At 31.7% G+C, this 27,343-nt stretch overlaps 2 protein-coding genes across 2 annotated transcripts in view; one reads left to right on the plus strand and one right to left on the minus strand.

Annotated features, from left to right (window-relative positions):
• Positions 1-18,307, plus strand: part of LOC143044610 (kinesin-like protein KIF19) — a 76,705-nt gene extending 58,398 nt beyond the window's left edge. Inside the window, exons 7-20 of the mRNA XM_076216668.1 lie at positions 213-492; positions 1,087-1,271; positions 2,014-2,170; positions 2,722-2,818; positions 4,732-4,809; positions 7,535-7,590; positions 8,491-8,678; positions 9,126-9,339; positions 9,854-9,978; positions 10,840-10,937; positions 13,253-13,778; positions 14,934-14,988; positions 16,526-16,588; positions 17,211-18,307. Of these exons, the coding sequence (XP_076072783.1) occupies positions 213-492; positions 1,087-1,271; positions 2,014-2,170; positions 2,722-2,818; positions 4,732-4,809; positions 7,535-7,590; positions 8,491-8,678; positions 9,126-9,339; positions 9,854-9,978; positions 10,840-10,937; positions 13,253-13,778; positions 14,934-14,988; positions 16,526-16,588; positions 17,211-17,326 (2,238 nt within the window). The 3' untranslated portion in view covers positions 17,327-18,307. The remainder of the gene's footprint in view (positions 1-212; positions 493-1,086; positions 1,272-2,013; positions 2,171-2,721; positions 2,819-4,731; positions 4,810-7,534; positions 7,591-8,490; positions 8,679-9,125; positions 9,340-9,853; positions 9,979-10,839; positions 10,938-13,252; positions 13,779-14,933; positions 14,989-16,525; positions 16,589-17,210) is intronic.
• Positions 18,308-21,796: 3,489 nt separating this feature from the next.
• On the minus strand, positions 21,797-23,120 carry LOC143046695 (uncharacterized). Its single transcript, XM_076219798.1, has one exon. It carries the CDS (start codon positions 23,031-23,033, stop codon positions 22,176-22,178), a length of 858 nt encoding a protein of 285 aa, XP_076075913.1. The 5' UTR covers positions 23,034-23,120; the 3' UTR covers positions 21,797-22,175.
• Positions 23,121-27,343: the final 4,223 nt, after the last annotated feature.

Genomic DNA, 27,343 nt, shown 5'->3' on the forward strand with positions numbered 1-27,343 from the left:
ACAAATACAAGTGGACACGGCCGGGTACTTGTACACCCAACAACATACACTTAGTACTGATCTGAGAGTACTCGCAGTAACTGACAGCTAGTCCGAAGCCACTAACAACTAATAAAAAAAATCATGCACGTAAGACCAATAAAGCCTTGTTCAAGCTGCCTAAATTTAAAGATAGTTTGATAATTTGATAATTGATTTGTTTTGTCTTATAGGTAATGGATATGTTATTCCAAGGAAACAAAGAGAGAACTCAAGAACCTACTGCTGCAAATAAAACTTCTTCCAGATCTCATGCCGTCCTCCAAGTCATTGTCAAACAACAAAACCGAGTAAGGAATACAGTGCAAGAAGTACGAGTCGGCAAATTATTTATGGTTGATTTAGCTGGATCAGAAAGAGCAGCAGCCACACACAATAGAGGCAAACGTATGGTAGAGGGCGCACATATAAACCGGTCACTATTGGCTCTTGGAAACTGTATCAATGCTTTAAGTATGGCTTCATTTTAATCTGATTAATTAATGTCTCTTCTAATTAGCTGATATACAACATATACTTTATAATATTTAGAATAAGAAACAGCTAACCTATAGTAAAGGAGTGGCAAAAGATACCAGAGAGACATTCTAACTCATAGATCAAATATTAACTGACAACACCATGGCTAAAAAAGTAAAAAGACAAACAGACAAATAATAGTACACAAGACACAATGTAAAAAACTAAAGACTAAACAACACAAACCTCACCAAAAACTGGGGATGATCTGGAAGGGTAGGTAGATCCTGATTCATATGGGACACCCGTCGTGTTGCTCATGTTTTTACAAACCAGGTAAATGGGCTAATTTGGTAGGTCTCATACACAAAAGTTTTATTATAGGACAGTCACTCGAGAACAAAATTTTATTCATTGTTTTAAAATCTACATTTAGATATCAATTAAAGAGGAATTATCAACAACAAAAATAACCCACAAAATTCACAAAATTGTATTTCCAAGAATAATAATATTAAACAGTAAGACTAAGTGCAAATTAAAGTTTTAATAAACAATATTTTTGAGAAAAATTTCACTATTTTTCAGGTGACAAAAATGGACACAAGTATATTAACTACAGAGACAGTAAACTAACAAGACTACTTAAAGATGCTTTAGGTGGAAACTGTAAAACTGTGATGATAGCCCATATCAGTCCAGCCTCCTCACAATTTGAGGAGTCCAGAAATACACTGGTATATGCAGATCGAGCAAAACACATCAAAACAAAGGCAAGTACACATCTTCAAGACTAAAGAGTTTAGAAAAATATTTGCCAGTAGACACTTAGTAAAAACTAGAGAACAAAGTCAATTTGCAGATTTCAAAAATAGATAGACAGATCCATATTTATTGTATGGGGTGATTAAAATAAAAAGTCAATAAGAAATAAATCAACTCCAGTTCCTTAAGTAACATTGATGGATATGAACAGTTATAGAAAAAAAAACCTACACAAGAAAAAAATAATTAGTAGGATTAATTTCAAACAATGGTTAACTCTTGACATTCAATTTATATGAAACAGGAATAAAAATTGAATAAAATTTATTGCTCTCAGCTTATCAGCACTGAATTTTAATTATCTGCAGTAAAGAATTACATGCAATTCAAATTACATTTGCTGTATCAACCTGTTATACATTGAATAATTGTCTATGGGAGATAACTCAATTTTCTTTTTATAAATCCTCTTTTTTGAGTGGAAAAATCAATGCTATTTCCTATCTTTAAATTAGAAAACTTTAAAATGATAAAACAACATACATATGTGTTCATTTATGTTTCACAAATACAAAAGGAAACACAGCTTTTATTTAATGCTCACTTGAAGTAAAACATACTCCTCTGATTCTATAATAAAAAAATCAAAACTAAATTTCATTGCAAATTGAAATCAGCTGATTTATTTTTTTAATTAATGAAATGAGGAAGAAGCTGCAACATCTTTATTTAAATTTGTTCTCCTTACAGGTTAGAAGGAATGTGACAGATGTATCATATCATATAGCCCAGTACACAAACATTATCCAGGAATTACGGGAGGAGATAGGACGACTGAGAGTTAAACTTAATGATAAGACCACTTCTGTCAGCCTTCATGGAGGATCTTCTATACAGGCTGTTCAAGGTACATAAAAAATCGGCTGGCAATTTTGTTGTAAAAATTAAAATTTACAATGTGCACTACAATTATACATGTGCAGGTAAAAAAATCTAAAATAATAGTACTTGTTAATTTGAATACAAAAGCTTAATTTTTCTAAGCTACTGTATGTTTAATCTTTATGATATATATGAAATATAAGAAATGTTTCTTCTCTACTTGGGCGACCACTAATGCTATGTACCAATTTCCCTAGACCGTATGAGTATTTCACAGAAATTTTGGGTATTTTTATACAGATTTCACAGATTCAATTTATATTCCCTTCAGGACAAAAACATCATGCCTTAGACTAACCTAGATTTTAAAAGAAAAGTGCATCTTCATTAATATTCTTTCCTCAGTATTCACACATTTAAATTTGTCAATACATTCATTGTACTGCAGTTTAGTTATTGAAAGAATAATTTAATGTCTTTGTTAATCTATTTATACATGATCATTTCATACTCAGGTATTTTATATGTACCAGTGTAAATCTCAATATTTATGACATACCCTGTCTTTCTTTACAGCTCAAGTATTAGAAGCAAAGAGGAACTTAGATAAAGTAGAACTAAACAAACTGAAGGAACAACTTTTAATATCATTTAAAGATCAGATGGAATTAAGGTAGGAATCAATATGTAATAATTAAAGTTAATCTGGCATTCCATTAACTTGTTATGAAAATACTGACTGTGCATTCCTAATAATTCAATTAATACCATTTTTCATGGATTTTGGAAAAATTCATGCTCTTGTGTATTTGATTTCACAATTTTTGCCTAATACATATAGGAAGATGTGGTATGACTGCCAATGAGAAAACTCTCCATCCAAGTCACAATTTTTAAAAGTAAACCATTATAGGTCAAGGTACAGTCTTCGACACAGAGCCTTGGCTCACACCAAACAGCAAGCTATAAAGAACCCCAAACATTACTTGTATAAAACCATTCAATTGGGAAAACCAACTGTCTAATCTATATAAGAAACGAGAAACACTTAGGAACCACATAAACAGACGACAACCACTGAACATCATATTCCTGACTTAGGACAGGTGCAAACAATTGCAGCAGGACTAAATGTTTTAATGGTACTGAACCTTCTCCCTTTTCTGAAACAATAGTATAACATGACAACATAGAAAGACACACTAAAAAATATCAAAATGTCTGCATTTAAACCTACAAAACATTTGGAAATTATATAACATATAAATTAGTAGTTTACATGTACATATATATGTGTAGTCAACTAAAACCAGTAGTTTACATGTACTGTCCGGAAACGGTCATATATGCCAGTCTTGACCTAAACTGAAAGTATTTGTCCTAAATGAGTAATTGGGATTTAGGACAAATTTTATTTTTTTACAGAAACAATTTCGGTCATTTAATGTCATTTCGTTGAGATCGAGTTTCTAACATTGTCTAAATCGCCATTTTGAACTTATTTTTTGTTGTTATCCTTTTCCTGTTATAAAACTGCCACTCCAGTAAAGTGTTATAATCCTGAGGGCCCTCCTAATAACTATAGTAATGCCTCGGGGAATTTTGGCTAATGATCGCTAATCTTTTTACCTGTGTTTTTAATTAAATTTTCTATTGATCACAAGCTCAGAACTAATATTTTAAAGAAATTAAAAGTTCATAACAACTGTCTGCATTATTTAATTACTTTTCTCAGCTAAGACAATTGTCAATTCTGATTTAAAATTAAATTAAAATTAAATTAATTTACGTAGAACAAAATATTGTTTCACTACAAACCTGAGACTACTATAACACGAAACTACGTTACATTAACGTAGCTATAAAAGTGGAGACTCACACTACACGATAAATCGGTAGTGACCAATCTCTGTGTTATAGTAGTCTCAGTACAAACACACGTGCTTTGTTTACTAATACGCATGCTTGAAATGCTCTTCCAAAAATTAGACACTAAATCGTAAATTCAAAATGATTTCATGCTAAATTAAACAAGTCCAACTATTATAATTAATATTCAAACACTATTAAAGGTAAAACAGTTAAAAAGCCGACGATTTCCTGTGAATTTGATAAACAAAACTAATCCCGGAAATGAGTCCGGAATTGGTCGTTTTACTATTGTCGTTAAACCTCCCGTTATAATTTTCTCTTCAAAATGGAAAGAAACGTAAGCGAAGTTTGAGAAATTTATCGTTTTGAGTCATTAAAATCATTTCATTTTTAAACTGTTGCCTTCCTTTTATTGCTCAAGATCGATTTTAAGGAAAATGGTAGGGAAATTTCTGAAGTAAATGCGATGCAACAGTTAAACAAGTTTGTTGATGCTACGAGTATGACTGTTTGAGCATACACACAATCTTTGTTTGAAAAAGGGCACCAACTTTTAAGTTATCCGAAAATGACCGAAATTAGGTGAAAAAATTTCCAGATCCTTGCATTGCATGTACATATATGTGTAGTCAACTAAAACCATTGGTTGTAAATCTGTATGAAGCCTTAGTTCAAGTGGGTTTTGTATTTATAATGACTTATTTCTGATTATAGAAAAAGTTTGATGGAACTGAACAATGCTACTATGGAGATTAGCTTGGAGACAAATCGTAACCAGATGATTATTACTGAGTGAGTACATTATACTGTTCCGAAAGGTCATTTTGTTTCGAGTTTAAAAGTATAAACAGCTTTTGCAGGTTTCAACAAAAATAAAACAGGTCGGGACCACTACCTTATATGGAAATGCATAAATTAGCATACTTATGTTCTCTCACATGTAATTGTTTATTTACATGTGACGCAATTTATTTTTACCTAGGTTTTTGACCAATCCACAAAATGAGTCACAATGCATGATGGACTACTACGTGTTTACAATCAACCAAGAACACGTGTTATTTACTGAAATACAACACATTTTTTCGTGCAATGCGGGATTCACAATTTCGCTTAGTTTTTCATTTTGTGTATCTTCATTTATAGTTCGTGATATAAAGTATTACTTCCATGCTCAGATTAACGAAGAGTTGTTTCTATGCGAAGAAAAAAGGGTTTGAATTACCCGATATATAGCCATTAACATGTTTGATGATGGCACAGAGATTTCATGTATTTGTCCACCAGAAGCAACGAAACAACAGCGAAACACACAATTACTCATGAGACAAACTTACTGGTGTAAAGTAAGCTGTCGATAACAGCCGGTGCTGATATTCAAGAGTACAGCAATGTTCGTATAGATAATTAAAGGCAAATGTGGGATCCTTGAATTTTGTGTTCGTAAAAAAGGCGAAGAAATATTTACATACATGGCAGTGTTAACAAAATTTATAAGTATTTTTGTTGGTCACATTTCAGTATATGGGACTTCCAAACTGTTCCCTTTTTTTTAAGGTAGTGAAGTCAGCAACTGTAGTTTCAGTTTGTTCGTTTTTTAACGGGCTCGGACATTTGCCAAACTGAATAAAATCATTACAGCTGATTTCTTAAACCTGCAAAGTAAAACTTTGGTTGGCTTGCTTGCTTTGTTTGTATAGTTGTTTATACAAGCTTTGAAAATAAGATTGACATCTTTAAACAATATATATATATATAGGCATAGTTTAACTTGTATATTTTATATTTTGTACAATATACAAACAAAGCAAGCAAGCTAACCAAAGTTTTGCTCCACGTGCATTAGGAAATAAGCTGTAAGGATTTTTATCCATATGTGTGTGCGACAAGGTGGAAAATTTGATATATTTTGTGAAAATTGCAGCATTGGATCTATAATAAAAAAGAAGATGTGGTATGATTGCCAATGAGACAGCTGTCCACAAGAGACCAAAATGACACAGAAATTAACATTTATAGATCACCGTACGGCCTTCAACAATGAGCAAAGCCCATACCGCATAGTCAGCTATAAAAGTCCCCGATATGACAATGTAAAACAATTCAAACGAGAAAACTAACAGCCTTAATTATATTAAAAAAAAAAAATGAACGAAAAACAAATATGTAACACATAAACAAACGACAACCACTGAAATACAGGCTCCTATACAATATATTTTTTTTTGATGGGATAGATTTCTTGTCCTTTTATATATTAATTGGGCCGTTTTTTTTTTGATTTTTTTGTTTGGATTGTTTTACACAAGTAATTTTGGGGTCATTAATAGCTTACTTTTCAGCATTGGACCTATGACTGCTTACTTTACTAAATTATGTCTTTGTTGGAAAGATGTCTTATTTGGCACTCATACCTCATCTTCTTATTTCTATATACAAAGAACGTTTTAGAAAAAAAATAATAGGTAATATGGCACCCACTATGATCCAGAGACTTTTAATATTGGAGATATTCTACATATGTCAACAGGGCAGCAGCCGAACGATAAAAAAACCTCTGAGGTATATTTTGTGATAAAATTAGCAACAAACGGATATTATCGATGGATGAAACTATAAAAAAATGTATTGAGCTATATACTGTACCCGCTCAGTGGCGGATCCAGGGGGCGGGGGTTCCGGGGGATGGACCCCCTTTTTTTGGACGAGGACATGTAGTTGGAACCCCCTCCCCTTTTGTCCAGGGTTAGGACCCCCCTTTTTAAAATGGCTGGACCCGCCCCTGCCGCTTTAAAAAAAAATACACATTCAGTACAGAAAGAAGTGTTTCAATGAAAGTTTCGTGTTTTTCTAGGCAGAAATGATTTTGCAATGACATTATACAGATTTAAAAGAGCTCAAATGATTTTCTTACTGGACAGTGGTCACTTCATTGAATATTTCACTGTGTCATGTCGTGAAATTGATGCAGGTTCAATTCATAACAATGCACAAAACCGGTTCAACTACTTTTGCAAGGCGAAAAAGAAAGTCGAATCGTGAAGCCAATAAACAATATTTTTTTAATCTATGCATGCAAATTGAAGATTACGTTATATATTTTACATTAAATATATTTGCAGGATAAAAACTTTGGTAATGAGAGTCCCAGACAATATATTAATTGACTGTTTTCCCACTAATTCCACGTGATTTAAGTAGTAGTTTACTCGTAGTAGCCCACAATGCATTGTAGTTCATTGAGTGGATTGGTCAGTTTTTCAAGGCCATATTGGCCTTGTGTTTTGGAAATTACTATGCAAATATATTCTGACGTCAGAAAATCTAGAGTTCTCGACCTGTAAAACCCTTATTTCAATTATTAATGTGGAGATTGTTATACATGTTAAAAGGGGGATAATCAAGCTGACATACTTATTTAAAATTTGAAATATAAAGTACTGTTATGTTATTGTTTGGGGTGAGTATCTTGAATGAATACACACACAGTTCTAGTTTAATTTTTGTTGTATTTCAGATGGCAAGCAGAGAGAGCAAAGTCATCATTACGGAAAGAAGGGGGTGATAATGCAGGTTTGTGAAATTTATTTTATGAAAAAAAGTAAAATCGTAAAAAAACTGAACTCTGAGGAAAATTCTCAAAACGGAAAGTCTGTTATCAAATGGTTAATCAAAATCTCAAGCACATCAAATATATGGATAACAAATGTCATATTCCTGGCTTGGTATAGGCATTTTCTCATGTGAAAAATGTAGAATTTAACCTGGTTTCATAGGTAGCTAAACACTCACTTGTATGACAGTCACATTAAATTCCATTATATTGACAAGGATGTGTGAACAAGACAAAATAGTTTAAAAATTGACATTGAGGAGAAAATAAATTCTAGACCTTAATGTTAGATTGATATGGATATTTGATTTTATGGTTTTGTGAAGGTCTGCATACAAGCCTATAGAAATTTGGTATTTTGTTGAACATTTTAGATTTGTGGCTTACTTATTAGTCCTTACAAAATACAAGAAAATTACATAATCCACAATAACTTCTGCAGATATGTTTTCCATATATTTGACAGTGTTCTCCCCAGATATTTCATTTAGCATCCTGGTAAACAGGTGAAATTGAAATACCATCTTGTTTCTAAAAATTATAGCATCACATCCATAACATTATCTTTTAGAAAACCACGTCAGATAGCATCACATTTAAGATTATAGCATCGCATTATTACCATGATGCTTAAAGGCCCTGGGGAGAACACTGTATACTTTGTCAGTTTTGTCATTTAAAAAAGAAATGTTGCAGTGTTTTAAAAATAATAATTCTGAATGTTGTTATGCCTGACAAACCTGAACATCAAACTGTTTATATAAGTCATTACGAAAACAATATAAGCAGATAGATAACATAAAATATTAATCGGAATTTAGAATTTAAGAATCACTATAAAAGATCTCTTATTATTCCAGGACAAATGTCTAAATCTATGGAACTAGCTGGTATAGGATCAGATGAAATAGTTGAACCAGAGGAAGTTAAAGTTGCAAGGGATGAAATCAAAGTTTTACATGATGAAAAATACAGAACAGAAAAAATCAGAACCACTGTGTATAAAGAACTTGAACAGGCTAAATCAAAAACTAGAAAACTAGAGGAGGTAAGTTGCAGTTACTTCCCTTGGCATAGTTCCATTATATCTAAATTATTTTTCTTTACCACGGTATGGAAAAAGTTGAGGCTTTTTTTAAATGAAATTTAACATTTTTAACATTGTGCATTAAAAACAACTTTCATTTCAGATTCATTGCTTTATTTATTAAGATCAATTAAGAATCTTTTAGAGACATAAAGCAATTGTAATTACACATAAAAAGTTAAAGAAATGAAGAGATTTTTTTTATTAATTAGTGAACCAAACTTTTGGTTGTTTTTGCCATTGCATTGCTGTCAAATTGACATAAATCCCAAATCTTATTTTATTCATAGAAGTTTCTTTAGTAGCTTTCGGAAATTATGATGACCTTTCATTGAAAATATCTGTCATTGGCTAGTAATAAAACTAAATGATACATTTGTTAAGATTTTCATTATTTTTTTTTGACAGACTGTACCTCAGAAAATCAGCGACGAAGACCAGACAGAGATAGTCATGTTGATGTGTAAAGTACATGAATTGGAAATAGAAAATACGGAGGGACAGTCCGCCTGTCTGATCAGAGACTTCCAAATCAAGAAGAAAGATATGGTTATCGTAAGGTTTCGTCAACACAGAACTCTATGTGATGAAATCATCAGGAAACAGAAAATTTTGCTAGAAGGTAAAGCTTTGAATTTTGATTGATTAATTCATATGTTGGAAAATAGATGCTTCAGATAATATTGGTAATTTCATAGAAACATTCGTAAAAGAACTTCAAAGATTTCCAACAGATTGTAGATGTGTAACAAATTATGAAAATTATGGAAACTTCACTTTTGTTGTTGTTGAGATGTACCCATATATATGGTGAAAAGTTGAATTCCATCTTATATCCAGAAAATAATGTGTTATAATCTTGAAGAAAAATATTTCAGAAGACTTTTGTTCTAGAAAAATTTAGGATTTAGTCTGAAAAAATATAATTTTTAGTGCTTTATCACGGCAGAGTTTAAATTCAACAACAGACATGTTACTGAGATTTTATTTTAATATTTTCTTCTCCAGATTTTATCCTTCTTAAAATTAATAAACAATGGAAGATTTTCATGATTTTATTTCAACTGCAAAATTATTCAAGTCAAACCACAAGCAAATATGTCCAACTTTAAAAGTGTAATTATCTTCCTCTCTAGAGAACGATATACCATTGACAAGAGAGTTAGAAGAACTGATGGAATTATATAAGTTAGAGAAAGAAGATCGAATGTTGTTCAGTGAGGAGACACTTCTAAATCTGACACCAGAATACAGAAGCAAGGTAAGATGATTCTTCATGAAGTCATCAGTTTTCTGTGAATGCATTATTATTCGTTGGATACCAATTTTGTAGATTTTTCAGGTACAGGTGAACCACAAATTTAGATAAACAACAAATTGCAAATTTTTATATCTTTGTATACAGATTTTGGCACCACAAAGTAATCAAATATTGCCGAAAATACAGGCATTCCTCAATCGACGAAAATTGGTACTCATGAAAATTAATGAATCAACAGCATTGCTGTTTATAAAGGGGGTCTCATTGGGGGGGTTCCGATCCTAGATCCCGCTTACTGTTTTGTCAGATTCCCGTATCCCGCTTACACTATGTACATAAGCAATTCTCATTTTTTGGTCATTTCCTGGGTCCCACTAGACCTCATTTCCCGTTTTCATGACACAATAACTTGACTTTCACGTGTCCCGCTTACAAAAAATCGGCAATCCCGCGTCACGCTTAGACCCCAATGAGACCCACTATAAAAGCTCAGAGACAAATATTACTTGACAAACAATAACATTGCAATGAAAAATTAAAGACTTTTCTAATTTGAAAAAAGGAAACAAATGCAGATAAGTCAGTAAATTTAAAAACGCACATCTTTAAGATTTTCAATATTGTCAAATTGATATGCCAAAAATAATTAATGGTATTAAATCTTAGCAGTTCAAAATTTAAAGCAGTAAGATTGAAGATGTAAAAATAAGTACAAAATCATCTGTTAATATTAGAGATATGTTAAAAAAAAAGAAAGATGGCTGAAATGTTTTCTTTTTTGGAAAAAAAAATTAATATAAAAAAGAAGCTTACTTTTAATAGAACACTTCTGTAAATGTTGTTTATAATTATTTGTTTTAGGTACCATCAGTGGCTAGTACTAGACTGTATGGTGATGGAGAAACAGATCATATGAGTGCTTTAACAGAGGAGGAGGATCATAGAAGAGGAAAGAAAAGGTATGCATCAGGGATAGTCAACACAATGGCAGGGATAATTGTTGTTTGAAATGTTCATTTTCCTATTTTATGATGAAATCAATCTAAGATGATTTTGATACATGGCAACAAAACATCTCAATACTTTCTTAACATGGCAACAAGACTTCTCAATACTTTCTTAACATGGCAACAAGACTTCTCAATACTTCCTTAACATGGCAACAAGACTTCTCAATACTTTCTTAACATGGCAACAAAACATCTCAATACTTTCTTAACATGGCAACAAAACATCTCAATACTTTCTTAACATGGCAACAAGACTTCTCAATACTTTCTTAACATGGCAACAAGACTTCTGAATACTTTCTTAACATGGCAACAAAACATCTCAATACTTTCTTAACATGGCAACAAAACATCTCAATACTTTCTTAACATGGCAACAAGACTTCTCAATACTTTCTTAACATGGCAACAAGACTTCTCAATACTTTCTTAACATGGCAACAAAACATCTCAATACTTTCTTAACATGGCAACAAAACATCTCAATACTTTCTTAACATGGCAACAAGACTTCTCAATACTTTCTTAACATGGCAACAAAACATCTCAATACTTTCTTAACATGGCAACAAGACTTCTCAATACTTTCTTAACATGGCAACAAAACATCTCAATACTTTCTTAACATGGCAACAAGACTTCTCAATACTTTCTTAACATGGCAACAAGACTTCTGAATACTTTCTTAACATGGCAACAAAACATCTCAATACTTTCTTAACATGGCAACACGACTTCTGAATACTTTCTTTACATGGCAACAAGACTTCTCAATACTTCCTTAACATGGCAACAAGACTTCTCAATACTTTCTTAACATGGCAACAAAACATCTCAATACTTTCTTAACATGGCAACAAAACATCTCAATACTTTCTTAACATGGCAACAAGACTTCTCAATACTTTCTTAACATGGCAACAAGACTTCTGAATACTTTCTTAACATGGCAACAAAACATCTCAATACTTTCTTAACATGGCAACAAAACATCTCAATACTTTCTTAACATGGCAACAAGACTTCTCAATACTTTCTTAACATGGCAACAAGACTTCTCAATACTTTCTTAACATGGCAACAAAACATCTCAATACTTTCTTAACATGGCAACAAAACATCTCAATACTTTCTTAACATGGCAACAAGACTTCTCAATACTTTCTTAACATGGCAACAAAACATCTCAATACTTTCTTAACATGGCAACAAGACTTCTCAATACTTTCTTAACATGGCAACAAAACATCTCAATACTTTCTTAACATGGCAACAAGACTTCTCAATACTTTCTTAACATGGCAACAAGACTTCTGAATACTTTCTTAACATTGCAACAAAACATCTCAAAACTTTCTTAACATGGCAACAAGACTTCTCAATACTTTCTTAACATGGCAACAAAACATCTCAATACTTTCTTAACATGGCAACAAGACTTCTCAATACTTTCTTAACATGGCAACAAGACTTCTGAATACTTTCTTCACATGGCAACAAGACTTCTCAATACTTCCTTAACATGGCAACAAGACATCTGAATACTTTCTTAACATGGCAACAAAACATCTCAATACTTTCTTAACATGGCAACAAGACTTCTCAATACAAGAAAGAAGTCTTCAGATAATATAATGGAACTTTGGTATACCTCATTGAAAATTCATCTTTAAATTTTGATCTGCTGATACAAATTGATATATCTGAACATGCATGAAATATTTGCCACTGGTGATAGAAGTTTTTAACGACCTTGACTGGAGTTAAACAAGCATCAATTTATAATCAACTACACAAGTTGAGAAGGTATTTATCTGGTTACACCATGAACACTGTGGTTTCATTTATTTTCATCAGATGGAATTTTTTGTGAATTTAAAAAAAAATCATATTTTCATGGATACTAGAAATGTGGTTTTCACAAATTCTACATACATTGTCTTAAAGAAAGTGGCATTCAGTTAACCATTTTAATTCATAGTTGATCTGTACCTACAAAATCCATCTGATTAGTAGTCCAAAATTTTTAGGGAAACCACTGACACCAAAAATATGCAAACTGAAGCTATATGTGCTGTAGGTTGAGTATTTTGTTTTATCAGCAAAGAAAATTGCAAAACAGATAATTTTTTTGGTGGAAAAAAAGGAAATATATATGCAATCAACTTTAAAAAAAAAAAAAGACATGAAATAACTTTTACAAGTGATTCTCTACTAAATATTGCCATTCAACATTGCAATACTTACTTCTCTTTTCATTTCAGTGCAAAAAGTGACGACAAACTCTTTTCCCAGAGTGCTCAGGCTAGGAGGATAAAAGAAGGAACTTTATCTGGAATTTGGAGAAATAATTCTAATGTGAGTGGTCCTGATGACCCTCCTCTAACACCAACTCCTAGAATTACCCCAGGGGAGAAAACAGATAGGACTGTTATTGCAACTGGTACTAGAAACATTGCTGCATTGGCAGCCAAAAAACGGACAATAATTGAACAAAAATATGGCGACACGAAGTCGTTATATAGACCTAACAGTGAAAAAGATTTAACGAACGATAGTTATTTATCTCAAAATATGTTAGCTAAACATAACAAAAAATTTTCCGATACAACTTTACCAATGATTAAAGATCCAAGTGATGATAATTTATCACATAATACTAAAAATAGTTCTTTTTCGGATAGTACACTTCCACCAATCAGACAAGGTCAGAAGAATTCACTTCAAAGAGAGGCTGATCTAAAGAAAAATAGAAGAACTCGTGGAAATGAACTGGGTTACTCACAACAGGTACAGATGAATTTATTGGATACTGATTTTTTTTTTTTTCAAAATGGTTGAATTATTTCTCTCAAGTATGTATGCATTAAAAGCTGTTTTGATCAATAAGAAATTCAAAACCAGAATTTTGTCCAGTACCATTATTTCATTATTCTAATGTTGCATGTATACCATATTTTTGTTTAAATTATTTTTTTAACTTTCATTTGCAAAAGTTATTATGAAGAACTATTTATTGCTGATAGAGCTGAAACAATGTCAGTAGTTCATTCCAACATAATTTCTAGATGATAGGTACCGATTATCACGTTGTCTGCATGTTGATACCGTAAAATATCAGCTGTGAGACATAATATGAAGCTTTTTGTCGAGTAAGTGCAGCGAACAAGATCAAAAAGCCTTCATATTATGTCGAGCAGCTGATATTTTACAATATTAATATGCCGATAACCTGATAATTGATTTATCGGGCTGTATTTGCGTCTTTTGGAAGTATTGTCTTAGTGTCACCAGCAACCGGAAGTTGACTTGATAAGTTCGGGTCAAACTTATCAACGTCGGTTTAAACATTATGATGTCGCTGATATGTCCGGGTCAAAGTTATTAAGGCCAGGTCAACGTATTTGACGTCACAAAGCCGTGATATGGAGTTTTATTAAGAGCTGAGCAGATTGATATAGACAGTTGGATGACCGATAAATATTACTATTACTGCTTTATAGATTTTAAATTACTAGACTTAAGCTTGAATGCTGGTTTATGTAGTACCGTCTTTTGGGGTGTATAGTGCGCATTTGTGTATAGTGCTTATGTAGTTGTTTGATTTGTTTGATGATTTTTTGTTTTCTGAACATCCAGTGGTTAATATTTTTACTGATAAAAAGAGAAAATCTTTGAAAAGGACAGGAATTAAACAGTGCAGCAGGCCACATGCAGAGTCTGCATTGCAGACTTCTCCCAGAGTTGTTGTAAGGGTTGTTTAATTAATGTGCATTCTTCTTTCACAGTGTTGTAAACTAAATTGTATCATATAAAATGATTAAAGAAAAACAAGTATGTTAAAAAACAATTATAAGGTTTGAAATAAACTAGATTGATATTAGATAAATGAACCAAACTAAAATTAAGAGTTCATCTTTTTATAAAGAAATTTTTATTTTTTAGTTTGGACGGGCGAGGAGACTGAGTGAAAAAAGCAATGTTAATACTGCACGCACAGGTATGTACCAGTAATTTATTGAATAACGAAACTGAGTGAATTTTTAAGCATTTTCTAATTAAGCCTTGGGTATACTAGCTAAAAATTAATTCTATTATTTTCTATTAAATGCAATACATTGAAAAATTGTTATGTTTTGATTTAAGTCCAGTTAATGTTGCTAACACTTTCGGGTTGTAATTAAGATAATTTAAATAATATTTTAATGTTGTGTTTTGGTATGATTTGCTAAAAATGAAATCACAAATAAACAGTTTTATTCAGATTTTGAATTTCTGAGTCTAAAAATGTGCAGAAAGGTGCTAGGTTCATCTTTCATAGAAACTATCGGTATCAAAAAATTACTTTTTGTGATTGAATATGATTTTTTGTTCCGTGTACTTGTAAAAACTATGGATCTTGTACATTCAGAATGCAAGATTTTTTTTTATCTAAAAACAAACATTTTTTAGAGGCTACATATCTATTAATATTACAAATGTTATTTTGATCAATTAACCTTGTTAATCCTAGTTTTCTTAATTAAATAATGTGTGTAACTAGAAAAATTGTAAATTTCACAACTTTGATAGGCCAAAGTTCAGATATTGAACAATGGGGACATCCTACCTTGACCCCAGCATGTAAGGGGTTATTTCCTGAGTTGGCAAAGTCAACTGAAGGTGAGGTTAAAGGTTAAAGGTTAGATAAAGGTGACAGACACATGTAGAGCACTTTCACAAAGGAGAACAAGGGTTGTTGAAGGTGATCACTAAGTAAGGGCAGATAATCTCCAGGTGTTTATTGGTTTTAAAAAACAATGTGGTAGAATCTAATTTTAATGCCATTTTTTCACAAATAGATACTAATAATTACAGGAATTTGCTTAAAAAAACAAAATAATAAAAAATATTTTAAGATTCTTATGCCTTTTAGTTATATTAAGAATCCTAACTTTTGCTTTAATCTTTTTATGATGGAATTAATGTTTGTATATGGATGAACCTTCTTAAATGTCTTTCCATGTATAGTATTTAAGACAAAAATGGGGTATTTAGTTGTGCAACACAAATTTTTGATTGGTGCAAAGTTAATATGTGCAGGATAGAGGGTGATAGTTTGAATGTTGTATTGCCACTTTACACTACCTGACTACATCAATTTATTGTGCAACTGTGAATGTATACAGGCTTTTAAAAAAAAGTTCTTTCACTTAGTAATTTTTTCATTCAAACTAAAAGCCATCAATCATATGTCCTTTTCACTAAAATTTTGAAAGCTGAATTATTTATATTTTTGTTTTTAAATGACTGTTGTTTTGTCTTGGAGAAAAGATTAATTTAAAACAATTATTTTAAACTGATATTAGAGTTCAATATGTTAAATTAAACTCATTTTGGACTCAATTTCCTTTTAATTAAATTCAACTTGATTGTGAATTATCAGATTTTGGAAAAATAGTTTTAAAAAAATCATGTTTAGAGAAGCATCTGTTAGAAAAATGGAATTTATGGAACTCCCAACACTTTATAATGTTGTCATTTTTTTCTGTTTCTAGGAGATAGAGACTTGCTGTCACCTGTAGGCTACAGAAACAAAACAAAGAGACAGGGATACAGAGGTAAGCTGGAATATAATATCCAACATTCAATCAACTCTAGAAAGATTTGTTTTGATAAAGGTTTATCTTGGCTCTTTTCTGCTCTTTGGTCAGTTTTTTGTCTCTGATATATTCCCCATTTCCATTCTCTATTTTATAATTCGAACAAAAGTTTAATATGTTCAATTATATCTGGACTGATATATATATTGATACAGCAAATTTATAATTTGTAAGCAGAATTTGTTTTCATTTTCTGCTTGACGGAATTGAAAAGCGAGACATAGGTATTCTGTTTCTGGTGACGCCGTCAGCAATGTATTAGTTTGTGGTTAAGTATAGTTTTATGGTGAACGACAAGTTGTAGGTCAATCATATTTGGTATGCAGTTGTATTAATTAGCATTGGCACATCTCATTTAAATGCAGATTGCTTAGCCAAATAACTCAGTCATGATTCATAGACTTTGAATATTTGCCTAACTTATGTAAATAGTTATTAAGGGTACCAGGATTATAATTTTGTATGCCAGACATATACCATGTTAAATATTGCTATTTTAATGTCAATATTTGCATAACCAAAGTTACAAAAAAGCGAGACGTATCTCTCTGATAACAGTTTATACTATTTTATGTTTTAGATTCATCCAATGCAAGTACTCCTAAAAGGAAATCAAAATCGAAGAAAAATGTTCCCACAATTCCAGCATATAGACAAGGGGACATAACCATCACTGGATTTGCTGTACCAAGATGATGGGAGACAACTCTTGCCAAATAAGATGAAAAATTACTGCTGGTTACTGAACCCTGCTCATCAATGCAACAAATCATACAATTTCAGTTATAGACATGCATTTAATAAATACTTGTGGCATATTTGGTACCTTTCTCAATCAAATTTGTCCAAAGAAGTTTGTGAAAATTGTTTGTTTTAATAATTAAGTTTAACTACACAAAAACATAAAACATCATTGTTTGTACATGTTGAAAGTGAGATTTTTTCTTCATTTTAATCATGATAAGAATTTGTGTTCTTTTAACTAGCAGAACAGTTGTTTTTTATCAACATGCTAAAGTAAGGTCTTATTGTTGCAAAAAACTTTTAATCATTTGAAGATAATGTCTCATTATAATTGCTGTATGTAAATTATCATTATAATTATGAGTCATTTTGTCATATGAGAAAAGCAATGCAAAAATACTCTCAAAACAAATTGTCCAGTTGTGTAATATTTTCAGAAAGAAAACATTTTTTCATTGTCTTGTTATCATGTTTATACATTTTAGCATTTTAATCAAATTATTGTTTTGGATAAAGCCTTTGTTTTTTTAATTTTAGCAGTATAAGGTATTATTATAATACGTACTTGAAGGAAATTCTTCTTAAATTGAAAAAAACTTTAAAAAGGCTAACATGTGGTTAAATCTCTAATATAACCACAATGCATCATAATTTATTTGTATTGTCGGTACTGTTACATTGTATTAGTCTTTACTGTTATTGTTTTGATCTGAACATTTTGTATTTGTACTTTAAGTGTCAATACTAACTTTTATAAGTGCTAGATAGTATTTTGTATGACTAAGGTTACTTTGTAAAAAGTAGCCAATTATGTAATTTTTGCATTATTTTCGTATTTCATCATGTCATTAATTTATTTTTTGTTATTTGTTTGAAAATTATTTTGTCTGTCATTATTGGATTGTCAATTACAAAAACCTTGAGGCTGCACAAGTTTGACCTGAAAGCATTTTGTTTTCTTTAGAAGTTCTGCACCAGTTTTTAACAGAGAAAATGGCTGTACTTCAATTTATTTACATGTTGCACTAATTATAATTGTTTGTCATTTATGTTATATAAAGTAAGAACAGTCGTATGTTGCATTTGAAAATTTTGTTTCGTTCACTCTTCAAATGCACATATTATCCTGTTGTATGAAGAAACATGATAGAAAATATGGCAAAATGAATTCAGGGGTTGAAACTCCCCCATACCTGCCAATTTTTCAAAATCACCATGGGGATGGCTGTCAGAGTCCTAAAAAACCTTCTAGGAGGCCTGCAAATACCTTTTAATGTTGTTTTTTTTTTTGACTTCTTCATACTTTTATAAGCCTTAAGTCATTGTAAAATTAATTGTTTTGTTTAAATTGTGGACAAAATTGCTCTTTCAAAATTTCAATTTGGGAGCCTCCATGGGGAAAATCCCCCGCAAATAGTGACAGTTGGCAGGTATGCTCCCCATTTTTTTTTTAGGATCAATGCATTTGAATGGGTACATATATTTGGACTCCCCCCTTTCAAAAAGGCCAAATCTTCCCCTGTACTTGTAATGATCATCTAGGTCTGCTGTCTCAAATATACCAACTAGTATGTATGTTTCGAATCCTTTTTGCTAGGTTTTCTGTTTCATCTGATATTAAATTCCTACAATTTGCTTCGGAATCCATAATTGTTAATTTCTGTGTTAAGTGTTTTATAACTTGTTAGATTTTGTGTAAGTATGTAAAAAATGCGATCTGTGATACAATTTATCTGTGGGTATATATCTTTTACAAATTATAGTTATGATGTTGAGGCCTTCCTTAAATTAATTCTTTGTTGAGTGTCAGAGGTTGAAATGATTGTATGAACTAGGAAAAGTGGGATGTAGTTCTCGCTACATTGAAGACCCATTGGTGGCCTTCGGCTGTTGTCGTCTGCTCTATGGTCAGGTTGTTGTCGCTTTGACACATTCCCCATTTCCTTTCTCAATTTTATTTAACAAGGGAACATCTATAATTGAAATACTAGGCATTCATAAATTTGTATCACCAGGGTAACAATGTTATTGGAAAAAGGAAAAAGAGTATTTGCATGTAAAATTTATTCCATTGTTTTTATTTTTTTTAAAAGTCTGCATTATGGTATATATAAAGTTTGAGGAACACTTAAATTTTCATGGCCCATTTTTACTCCAGAAATCCATGAACGACATGTACTGGCATCAACAGTTCTTTTTATAATATTTGTTCAACTGTATAACCAAATATGACCAGGGATTTCATTACAAGAAAAGCAGAAAGAAACATTTTGAATCTTTTTGAATTTTTGAGATGGAATACTCAACAAAGAATATTTTAAGGAAAGATGTATTGAGAATTCATCTTAATTTATGCATATCAATTTTCATGGTTTGAATTTTTATATGACTTGATTCCTTGAATCTTTTGGCAAATGACAGGAAGAGCCATTTTGCTTAACACATTGGAAAATTATGGCAGAAAAAAAACCTCTGCACATTTACATTAAACTTGATACAAATTATGTACATGTACATACATTTGTATAATTATCTATCTTATTTTAGACATGTTTTTTTTAAGAATATTTTGTAATTGCCTATTTGTCTTTTCAAAACTGTATTTTTACCAGTAAAGCAGAGAAAATTGATATACAACATTTTACGATGAACTCACAATTGCCTATTTTTTTGTACATCTAGTCGTTTGTTTTAGTTATTTATTAGTTTTTACATTGTTACATGGTAGTTTTGTTTTTCTACATAGGTGATATTAGTTACGTGTATTGTCTCATGTTTTCAATTTAAATTAATGCCCGATTTGTTTCATATGTTTCCCAGAGGGAAAATTTAGACAATTGTCAATGATATTATTTATATTTCCTGATTGGAAAGCTTAAGATACTAGAGGAAGTCTGTTTCAAAAAATGACCTAAAGATAAATCCTAAACCCCAAAATCCCCCCCTTTCACCACAAACCTACTGATGATAGAAATTTAATGTAAAAATTATTTGGTATTGTTGCCGTACAATTTCGTAAATCTTTTTCAATATTTACATCTTTTAGCAATTTAGGACAATTTGATTGGAAAAAGTTTTTGAAATATTGTAAAAATTTGAATTTGAATTGTGTATAAAGGGCAGTTCCAGAACTCAATGGTTGTGTCAGAACCCCTCTGTACTCTGTATCCCCCTACCCATCACACACATTCAATTATGAAGCAGACGTTACTTTATAAGAAACATTTTAAGACTCCAAATTTTGGAGAGATTTTTCATACATTGTACATGTCTTTTTATCATTATGTTTCTACTGTTAAAATTTCACAAGTTGATTAAAACTTTGATTGAAATGTTTAATTACATTGTTGATTATTGGACAAGATATCTTGTTAATATGTTTTGATGATATATATACATATATATTGAAAATGACATTATATTTAATAAAATATGAATTTTCGAAAAAACAAATTTAGTTTTCTTGTAACTACAAAAAACAACAAAAAATCCAGAAACAACTAACCAATTTACAAAATGATTTAATGCAAAAGAAAAGGAACTTTATTGCTGTTCTCAATCAGTAATCCTTTTATAAAACAAGAAACAAGAAACACTTATGAACAACATCAACAAACAACAACTATACTGAATATCAGGTAACTGCTCTTGTTCCAATTTACAAACAGCTCTCATGCATGGTAGGATTATTTGCCAGCTTGTGTACCAAATATTTTACTGCCATTTGATGTGACCAAACTTGGAGTTATGGGACTTTTAACTTTTTGTCTTAGTATTTTAACAATAGTAAATTTAACACTTCAGAGATTGTTGTACAGAAAGCTCTCATACTTTGTAGGATTGTTTACCATCATGTGTAGTTGAACATATTATACCATCATTTTGATTTAATCATTTTAAGGCAGTTAAATCAAAAAATTAATCAATAAAGCCTGAATTATTATTGGTACATTCTCCAAAGATATTTGACTGGGATGAAGGTTTGGAAATGAAAATTGACATTAAAAAGATGATATTTTGCAACAGAATTTACAGCCCTGAACCCTCATAAGCATTGTTTGGAAGATATACATTTATAGCATTCCAACTAGCTCTGGACATGCTGGACATGGCTACATAATTAGACATCCAATAGTTAATAGTCAACTAGATGACATTCAAGATCTTTAGAATGGATTTTTAATACTGCAAAGTTGGAAAAGCCCTGGCAACAGAATTTCTATATAAATACTCCAGTAAATACATGTACTCTGGGAACAGTGTAATACATATATGTACTGCAACATTTTTATAAACTTCTTCATACATGTATATCATGTATATCATGCATATCTACCATGGCATTCTTGCACAGCAAAACCTTTGAAGTCAATACATTTAATACAGGAATTTGCATATATATTAAAATAAGAAGACATGCATACATTCATAAATTTTAATTTATCTCTCATCTTGATTTATAAATGTGAGTACACATGGAGTATTTTCAATTGTTTTAAAACACTTTTTTTCAAGTATCTCTGTTTCATGTCACAGTTGTGTATATTTTTTTTGCATTCTAACCCATTAGGGGTAATTAAAAATATATTATCTGTCCATATATAATGAATTTATATAGAATTACATACAAATGTGCATAAATTGCATCATTGTGCATGGCAGAACTTAGTCCTTGAATGAGCACAGAACATATAATTATCAATTAGATTGAACATGTTGAACTGATTATAATCCAATATATCCAATGAGTAGCATACAATAAATTATCCAATTACATATAGTTGTGTGTTGTTCGATAAAGCTATAACTTTGGAGATGAAAGAAGCTTAGTTCTTTCTAAACCATATCTAAACTCTGCGAAGGTAATCCGTTTTTTGTCTTTACAACACGAAAAGAATATTTTAGAATCATCTGAATTGTCTTGCCAGGTATGAACCTCAAGTTCGTCATCCACAAAACTTTCACCGATATAATTAATAGCAACATGTTCCACATTAAACCAGCACATATCAGTTTTAAAATGGCGATAATATCCTGATATGGCTGCTTTGGTTGAACAGTCCATGAACAGTTTCAAGTAAGTGGCTTGATTAGAATGCATGTTTTTATCTAAATCACTGTAACGAACAATAACTTTCCATCGAAAACAGTTTTCGGGTGTTTCAGAAAGGGTGGCTCTATTCAGGCTGGTATACTTCCCGTTCATTTTCAAATGAGACAAACTTGTTTGAAACCAGGCTGGAAATGGCAATGACTTCCTAGTCTCTGTGTTGATCTGGACAAACTTAAGTACATTCTGACCAAGTTTTAAACCAGTCTCTTCGTCGTATAGACGCGTGCTGAAGATGATGGAAGAGTTTCCGATCTCCTTCATTTCCATTTTAAATCTCAACTTGATAGGTGTCTTGTATGTGTATCTATAAAGCAATGGGTTGATGTCTAATATCTGTTTTGTAATTACATGCCCGACGTTTTTTATGCGCAATATGTTCATATGCATGAAGGAATTCGTCATACTAACAGCTCTGTTCGCTTGAAAGAGTAATGATATTGCCCATATACTCCAATGTCCTGTCCTATCGGCGTCAGCATAAGGTATTCCACGAAATGTTACATCTGATTTTTCTGGTGTCACCTCGTTTATTGTATAGTGTGTCATCTTTCACAAATTAAGACGCAAAGTTATTCACAAAGGTTGGTGAAGCGTTCTATTTTTTGACCGGACATTTAAAGATAGGGGACAGAGACGAACATGATAGTTTATTATCTACAATATTCGTATCGGATGCGTTTATATTCCTCCTTGTACAGGCACACACTAAGCCAATTGATATATTTAACCGTCATAAGTTTCTAAAGCTTTTTTTTAAATACAAATATTAGGATCTGGTTATAAAAAGTAAAATTACAAAAATACCAAGGAAAATTCAAAACGGCAACAGTCCTAAGTCCTATAGCAAAATCAAATGCTCAAACCAAGGATATGTATACTATACAAATCCTTGCTCAAACCAAGGAATTGTATATTTAAATATACAATTCCTTGCTCAAACATATCAAACAAATAGAATACATGTGTGCTGTAATTTATTTGTGATTGATTTTAATTATGTTTCAGTTCTGGCATGTTTAGATGTGTAGTTTAGAAATGCTTTGCCTGTATTTTAATATGTCTGTGCTGTTTCTATGCAAGTTGAAATGATTTGTTGCTCAAATATATTATGCACATGGTGTGTGTTTTAATGTTATATGTATATGGTATGTATATGTTATGTATATGTATATGTTATGTATATGTATATGTTATGTATATGTTATGTACATGTTATGTATATGTTATGTATATGTTATGTATATGTTATGTATATGTTATGTATATGTTATGTATATGTTATGTTTATGGCATGTATATGTTTTGTACATATGTTATATGTATGTTATGTATATGTTATGTATATGTTATGTTTATGGCATGTATATGTTTTGTATATGTTATATGTATGTTATGTATATGTTATGTATATGTTATGTATATGTTATGTATGGGCATGTTATGTATATGTTATGTATATTTTATGTATGTGATATGTATATGTATATATGTTATGTTTAGAGCTTATTTTTGTATTGTTAGATTTGAACCGAATCAAATCTAAAAATTTCCGTATTCGTAATTTTGTATAATTTATGTAGAAATGGTGTAGAAATGGTCACGGATCAAACCTGGTTTTATGGCTAGAAATTTGACTCATTGGCCACGGGCAATCAAGCAATATCTCTGTTTTATTTGTACATTGTAACAATAGGCGGGTGGATTGCAGGCTTAAATCATTTTGACCGTGGCATACTGACATTATTATAATAAGTTAAACTAATTAGTACCATAAATAATATAGAATTGAATGTTTCAAGTTTCATGTTTTTATTAAATCAGATGGTACAGTAAATAACTTGTCACGACAGGTTTTCAGCTGATTCCGTGGACCTGTCCTGTCATCTTCGCTACCCGATCGAGAGGATCGTAACCCCTGGCTCACAGCGAAGATGCTGCACGTCTTGTCCGTGCATATTTAATTTACAGTAGCAGAATTTGTTAGGAAAGAACTATTATATATGTTTCAGATTTTTCACACATAATTAAGTGTGTGCCTATTATTCATAAAAAAAGTAGGTCATGTACGATCCTATATATTGGAGGGGGAGCGCCAGAATAATGATAAACACACTACCAGTCAACAGCGCTCCTTAATTCTTAAAACTATATACTGGGAATAAATTTACAGTGTTTGTATTTGTATAAACCAAGGAATCATGATCGATCAATATCTTGCCTACAATAGATATCCGCTCTTCACAGGAAATGCCAGGAATATTTTTCTTGGTTTAAAACAATTATTCCATCCTTTTATAATTTTCCACTTCTGCTTCATATATCCGATTGAGAATCTTAATTTGATGATCGGAACTCAGCTGGTGAATTCAAATCAGAATTGGAATAGATTATTTTTTTAAATTATGATTGTCCATAATGTATGTGTGTATGATTCCTTTGTAGGGGTTTGCGTGATTTTGGCAAATACTTATATAAGTGCAAATACGAAATTTCCCTCATTTCATGTCCTGAAAATTTAAAAAAAAAAAAAAAAGAAAAATATGCTTGTTAGTTAGCTGAGGTGTTATTTGATGCTAATACTCCAATGGTAAAACCTGGCATGAAAAAAAATATTTTCTTGTGATTTTTTAAAAGATTGAGTATTTATAGGACATGGAATAAAATATGGGACATTTTAAAAATAAGAAATAAAGAAAATCTGGGAATATTTGACACTGCAGTCCAAAAGCAGTGGCACAGTCCTAGTAGCAGCAGGAATTGAAAATAGCAAAATTAAAATGCTGATCCCATGCAGATGAATTACAAAACCGTCAACAGAAACTTTATCAAGTTATTTCTAAGCAAAACGTTGAAATCACAAAATAAATTATTGAGTCTTTTTGGTATAATAACTACACACAAATCCTGAACAAACTTCCTTGATCGCTGCAAGCAGGTGATAATAAGAAATATAAGGTACGGATAAATTTAGATGAATGATTTAATTTAATTTGAAATTCTCTACTCTTTGCCGAGTTGCGGATTTAAAGTTTCTCCCTTACGAGCTCATTAATTTTCAAAATAACTATCATTAAAACATTCTTATTGTAAGGGCTCTTATATAAATTTCATTTTCCCTTATCAGGGATTAATGGCACTTTGTTCGGAATGAAAATCATTCGTGAAACGGTGTAATATCATGGATATTTTTGGAGAAGGTAATTTTAAAACATTTAAGTTTTTTGTTTGTTATTTAGTTAGATTTAAACTGAAATCCATGCACCATCCTCTCTATATAATTAAAATATTCTTCTCTGATGTCGTTACTGGTATGAGCCTACACGAACACGCGAGTAAATATGTAGAGCCTATACGAACACGCGAGTTAAAACGTAGAGCCTATACGAGCACACTAGTTAATATATGTATATAGAGCCTATACGAGCACGCTATAGTTAATATGTAGAGCCTATACGAGCACATGTGCACTAGTTAATATATGTATAGAGCCTATACGAGCACGCTAGTTAATATGTAGACCCTATACGAGCACACTCGTTAATATGTAGAGCCAGTGGCGGATCCAGAAATTTTCATCAGTGGGAGCCCACTGACTGACCTAAGAGATGGCCCGCTCGAGTCACGCTTCAGTGATTCCCTATATAAGCAACCAATTTTTTTTCCCAAAAAGGGGAGGCCCGGGCCCCCTGCCCCCCTAAATCCACCTCTGAGAACCTATACGAGCACTCTAGTTAATATGTAGAGCCTATACGAGCACGCTAGTAAATATGTAGAGCTTATACGAGCACAAGAGTTTTAATCTGATTGGCATCCTCTCTTCATTTAATTTCTAGATGTGTATTCCGTCAACATAATTGAATACTTGATTTTAATATAGATTTGTAATCATAAAATTGATCGATGAGAATGGAAATGGGGAATGTGTCAAAGAGACGACCCGACCAAAGAGCAGAAAACAGCCGAAAGCCACCAATGGGTCTTCAACAGAGCGAAAAAATCCCGCATTGGAGGAGTGATTCAGCTGGCCCCTAAACAAAAATGTTAATCAGCTGGACGTCATACTAAACTCCGAAATATATATATTTGAACTAAAATTAAAAAAAAATCATACAAGACTAACAAAGGCCAGAGGCTCCTGTCTTGGGACAGGGGTTTTGTGAGATCTCAACCCTCATCCTATACTTCTAGCCAATGTAGAAAAGCAAACACACATGCACTGGTTTTTGATTTGATAACCCGGGCTTAAGGTTTAAGCAATATTGTTACAATGACTTCTTATCACCGTAACTTTATTGATGAGCCATGTAACTGGCTGTGCTAAATTTAAAAATAAACAGCCATGTCGGGTTGGAACGGATAATATGAAGCTATATATACTATGCTTTAATTGTAGTTTCTTGTGTATAATTCGGAGGTTAGTATGACGTCCATTATCACTGAACTATAGTATACATATTTTTTCGGGGGCAGCTGAAGGACGCCTCTGGGTGCTGGAGTTTCTCGCTACATTCAAGAGCTGTTGGTGACCCTCGGATGTTGTCTGCTCTATGGTCGGGTTGTTGTCTCTTTGACACATTCCTCATTTCCTTTCTCAATGTTATTTGTATTAGACAGAAAGGCCTAAACAGAATTTCAATGAGGTAGACAGTTGACTCTACCCGGACATATTATTCCGACTCGATAAATCCTTGCTTTTACTCCTATAAATACAGCGTGTTAAGCGGAGAAGCAGAAATTATAAATATTGAAGTCTTTGGTTTGACCATTTACAGCACACGATGTGAACTGGATAAAACACGACAACCGAGGCGGTTCCTTTATGGTTCAAATATGACATATTTCTAGGCAAATGTTCT

The sequence above is a fragment of the Mytilus galloprovincialis genome, chromosome 9, assembly GCF_965363235.1.
Source record: "Mytilus galloprovincialis chromosome 9, xbMytGall1.hap1.1, whole genome shotgun sequence".
Classification (NCBI taxonomy): Eukaryota; Metazoa; Mollusca; class Bivalvia; order Mytilida; family Mytilidae; genus Mytilus; species Mytilus galloprovincialis.

Coding starts and splice junctions, on each gene's coding strand:
- LOC143046695 (XM_076219798.1), bottom strand. CDS start 23,033: ATGACACACTATACAATAAACGAGGTGACACCAGAAAAATCAGATGTA.